The sequence below is a fragment of the Antrostomus carolinensis genome, unplaced genomic scaffold, assembly GCF_000700745.2.
Source record: "Antrostomus carolinensis isolate BGI_N321 unplaced genomic scaffold, ASM70074v2 scaffold16583, whole genome shotgun sequence".
Classification (NCBI taxonomy): domain Eukaryota; kingdom Metazoa; phylum Chordata; class Aves; order Caprimulgiformes; family Caprimulgidae; genus Antrostomus; species Antrostomus carolinensis.
In genome coordinates, this window is record NW_010305988.1 from 3015 (window position 1) to 7940 (window position 4926).

At 41.1% G+C, this 4926-nt stretch overlaps 1 protein-coding gene across 1 annotated transcript; it reads left to right on the forward strand.

Annotated features, from left to right (window-relative positions):
- Positions 1 to 1008: 1008 nt before the first annotated feature.
- Positions 1009 to 4258, forward strand: LOC104522631 (GTP:AMP phosphotransferase AK3, mitochondrial-like; the record flags this gene model as incomplete). The annotated part of the gene is made up of 2 exons (XM_010164981.2): positions 1009 to 1126; positions 4086 to 4258. Coding segments are annotated over exons 1-2 (285 nt in total), but the record flags the coding sequence as incomplete, so codon positions are not given.
- Positions 4259 to 4926: the final 668 nt, after the last annotated feature.

A 4926-nucleotide genomic window follows, 5' to 3' on the forward strand; every position in this document is an offset into this window, starting at 1 on the left:
CTGGCATTCTTCATTGCTTTCTGCTGAAAGTGCTTATATTTTCTGTTGGAATGTCAGTCCATCCCATTTTATCTTCTGTTTAGTTTACTGTAACTGAATCTGAAGTGGCTGCAAGTAAAGGCTTCTGCAGACCTACAATAAAACCAGTCTAGCTGCTATTCTGAGTGACTTACATAACTGGGTAATTGTTTTATAAATGAAGGTTGCAGAGACTTTGTGCCTAGGACACAAGCCAGGCAAATAAATTTCTTCTTGGCTGGACCTGTGATCTGGGTGAACTGCAGCAAGCTACTGCATGCCATGCAGGAGCACGGTGTGATATCTGGAACTGTGATGTGTGGATCGCATTTTAGCAAGCCAGAGAGCTGAATAACTGGTATTAAAGGTTAGTCAGTTCCATGGGAAAATACTAGTGTCTTCACGCTCCCATAAATAGTTTATAACATATATAAACATCCTCTTGTAACTCTAGTAATCATAAAAAGACGTTTCTGGCAAGCATGTCATACTGCTTACTGCTCTCTTAAATACCAAAGGCATTTCTCTTTGTAGTGGAGTTGGAAGTTAATAACTAGCCACTAAAATGAGAAAACAACTTCTTTGACAGGAAATCTGAGGGCTGATGTCTTAATGGACTTGTATCGTTTACATTTCTTCTTTTGAAGATTCTTTTACCTAACGGCCTCTCCTGATTTTAGTTTTTGGAGCCTAGTATTTCAAACACTTACCAGTAAAATTATTTGGAGAGTGTGGGGATAGGGGTGTGCTGAATGCCCTTCTGCCATCTGTGGAACTACAGACCGATCGAATTAATCTGATGTGTATTTGCATGATCAGATCCTAGATGATCATCTGTTTCTGAATTACAGCAAGCACACTGTCTTGTTTATAGTTTTACTGTTCTGTGCCACCATGATCAAAACAATTTTTTTTGCAGGCTTGTGGGCTTTTTTTTTGCTTGGGAGAGGTCAGAGATGGTGTAATGCAACTTCTCTTACTTCCACAGAAGTTGGAATGCTTGCCAAGTCCTACATTGATCAAGGGCGGCTTATTCCAGATGACATCATGACACAGCTGATGCTGAATGAGCTAAAAGGTCTAGATCGTTACAACTGGCTATTGGATGGTAAGTGAGTCACTGGGTATCACTGTACGAAGAGAAAATCTGCACTGGAAAGCTTGGAGTCCCTTGGTCACTTGTGGGCAGCCACACTCCAGTAGCCATCCTTGAGTCATAGTAACTGGGCAGTATTTTTTTGCCAGCTTGTTGTGAAACCTTCAGCAGCTAGTCTGCCCCAGTTTTTGGGGCTGTAAAATGCTTTGGGTGCATCCTGCCTTCAGAGCATTACAGGGATGTTTAATTCATGTTGAAAAGGATAGTTCAACACTCCAGTAAAATTTCAGAACTAGCAGTTATGGTAATTCTTATGCTTTATTTCCCCTTTAAAATATGCATTGAGAAGTTTCTTTTTTTAAAGCCTTTTCTTGTTAAAGTCCTTGGGGAATGGAACACATTTGAAGAACATGGCCGAGGAATTATTTAAATAGAAAGGTAGGTAACAGCAACAAGAGAAGTATGGAAAGCAAGTACCACAGAAGTGCAGTGTGTGATAAATCACTAACAAAAGCACTGCTTAAATGCTCTAAAAGGTCTCTTTCATTTGCTTTTTGGTTCTCTTCTCTAGAGTGAATTGTTCTGCAATTCTGCAGAGTAAATTCTTCAGCATTCATGGTAGACAGAAAATGCCTTTTCCACCGTCTTCATGGACTGTATGGCTCTTGTTACCCCAGCCCATGGGAGTACAGCTGGATGCACAGCACGAAGATAGTGTCTAGGCTGGATGTGTGTCTGTTTTTGGACTCTAGTCACAGACTGTCTCAGTAGATAAAATTTAAAAGTTGTTGGTGTGGCTTTTTATTTAGAGGGAGTGAAAAATCCACAGTGCTCTCTGTCCGTTAGTGCTTTATTATAATTCCTTCTAGTAGAGTGATCTGTTCTGGTGGCTTTAGTCACAGTTACAGTCCTCCTTAGTAAAGACAAAGGCTTTATTCCCACAGTGAACAGCACAATAAAACCTAATTAATAAAGGAAAGAGCTGCAGATATTTTTTTTCTTTAGTTCCAGGTCCTGTGTACACACAGTTACAGCTTTGTAGATCTGGATGTGTATCAGTATAGCTGGGCAGACTGGCAACTCTTAACAGTAGGGTGGTGTGGATACTGTAAGAGGATAAATGAATTTCTGCTGCATGTTAATGTGCTGCCTTCTTTAAACTTCTGGAGCAGAAACTTTGTCTGCGTCAACATTTGTGATGAGACTCAGTGAGTTACACTAAGGATAGCTCTGGCATAATTGGCTCTGTAGGAACAATACTGTTGTGTTGAAACATGTTAACCAGAAAGTCTTTAGTTTGTTCTGCAACTCAGAACAAACAGCTGAGGTCAGCTGGGTCAAACGAAATAGAGTTGCTGAGCTGCTTGTATACTCACTTAGCCAAATAACCATTTCCGCTGCCTTCGATAGGTTGGTGGCCTCTAGAGCCATAGCAGATGTAGCAGTCTGAGTTGTGTGTGCATGGGTATGATCTGCTTACATTTATATGCTGTATAATTAGGGCACATTTTTCTGTGCTCTTGATTCTTCATAATTCATCACATCTTGTAGATTATTTTTTCTGTATCAAGCCAACACTGTATGTAGCTGTCCTGTTTTTTTGCTAGGATAGGGTTAATTTTCTTCTTAGTAGCTAGAAAGCGCTGTGCTTTGGTTTCAGTGGGGATTGTTATGAGAACCATGTTGATAACTACAAGGACACAGTGCTTGGGCAGCTTCCAAGAAGAGAGGGCTGGAAGGAGGGGGGATGGAGAAGAAAAGTGCAGTAGTTAGTAAAACCCAGAACTGACAGTTGGATGTGCCAATAAGATATTCCAGATCCTATTACATCATGTTTAGTGTTGAACATTAACTGGGGCTGACCGGAAAGGGGGGGATTCTCTCAGGAATCCCTCGGGCTCGCTATTCCAGGATTGTGATTTTGGTTTCAGGGTTCCTTCTCGCTCCTCCAGGATCATTATCAGCGGGTGGTGAGCAACTGTACTCTGCATCACTCATATACATATAGTTGTTATAATTGTTGTTATTATTATTATTATTATTTTATTTTACTCAAATTATTAAAATGTTCTTATCTCAACCTACAAGTCTCCTCACCTTTACCCCTCCAGTTCTCTCCCTGATTCCCTGCGTGTGGGGGCGTGGGCTGCGAGTGGCTCTGTGTCTTGTTTGGCTGCCAGCTCAGTTATGATCGCAGTCTTTTTGGCGCCCAAAAATGTGGGGCTCAAAAGGTTGAGATAACGACAGTTTTGACTGAAGAGTGTTAGAAAGAAATCTGCAATAAGCATTTGTTATGATGACTTGGTTGTCAGTGATCAGAATGTTGTGTTATTGGATTGCTGAGTTATTCTTTTGAGTTCTTTGAGGTGGCACCTTATGTGCTGTTTATATTTTTCGCTGTCCCTAGGTGTTGGTTTGGGGTTAGGAGTACTGCTTGGCTGTGTGGTAAAAGACATTTAGTTTACTGTGTATCGAACTAATTAGTACGATAAAAAGATGGGTAGTGAGACCAATTTTGTACCTGTACTCAGCAGTGGCAGGCAGCACACAGAGCAAAGCAGCAGAACCGGCTCCATCTCTGTTGTGGGAGCTATATGGTGGATGTTGTTACCAATTACACCAGTGTTTTTTTCTCTTTGGGAGGGGGAACATCTCCATTCAATTTCCCCCTCCCACTTACAAAAGTTTTTGAGAATTTTAAATATTCTTGGGATAGTCAAACTAGCACAATCGTACTGCTAGTTCTCCTGAATGTATGTCAGGTTTTAATGCATGTCAGACTACTTAGGAGGACCACCCCATCTGCTGCTGGAGTTACCCTGGCACCTGCTACACTTACCTCAACCTCTGTCACTGATACTGCAGCTACTCCAATTTGTGTCTGACAGTTATTTTCTCTAATGACTGAATCCAGGTAATTCTTGCTGTAACTCTGCCTTTGGATTTTTATGGAGTTTTTTCCTTTAAAAAGGTTTCCCCAGAACAGTTGGTCAGGCAGAAGCCCTGGATAAAGAATGTCAAATAGACACTGTGATTGACCTAGATGTACCATTTGAGACCATAAAATGTCGACTCACATCACGTTGGATCCACCCAGCTAGTGGCAGAGTCTACAATCTTGAATTCAGTCCTCCCAAAGTGCAGGTAAGCGATACACATTGGTGTTGGCGCTAAATAAATGTTGCATTGCATGTGGTAATTGCAGTAAAATTTTGCTTGCATATGTTTTTGCAAAACAGAAGCTCAGAAGAAAAAGGCTTACTTCATTTCTTAGGAACACAGAACCTTTCCGGTAACACCCTGCTTCTCAGGGTATGTCAGTGCCCTAGTAGAAGCTCAAGATGACAGGCAATGTGTTTGTGCCCTCCAGCACAAAACACCATGGTGTTTTGTAAGCTCTTGTTAAAGCTTTTCACTGACCTGGAAGACTGTCTTGCACACAGTCATAGGAGTTGGGTATATTCTTAGTCTGCTCTGCAAGTTTGCATCCTGTACAGTCCAAAATGTAGTTTCCTTTCCTCCTGAGGACTCATTCTTTGTATCTAGGAAGCACACTGAATCATCAGTCAGAGGAATTCACTTAATGCTTTCCCTGTGCTTACATTTAACCAGGATGGGCATTTTCAAGGGAACAGTTATTGTATTGCAAAATTAGATGTGGAAACTTAACAGTCAGGACAGGTTCTCAACAGATCAAAGAGGTCACGGCTTGAGACATCCTACAAGAGGAATAGGAAACTTGAAGATAAAAATTGTACATTGTTACTTTAAGATTTTTGAGGAACTTGGATTAGCTTTAGCACAACTTGGCT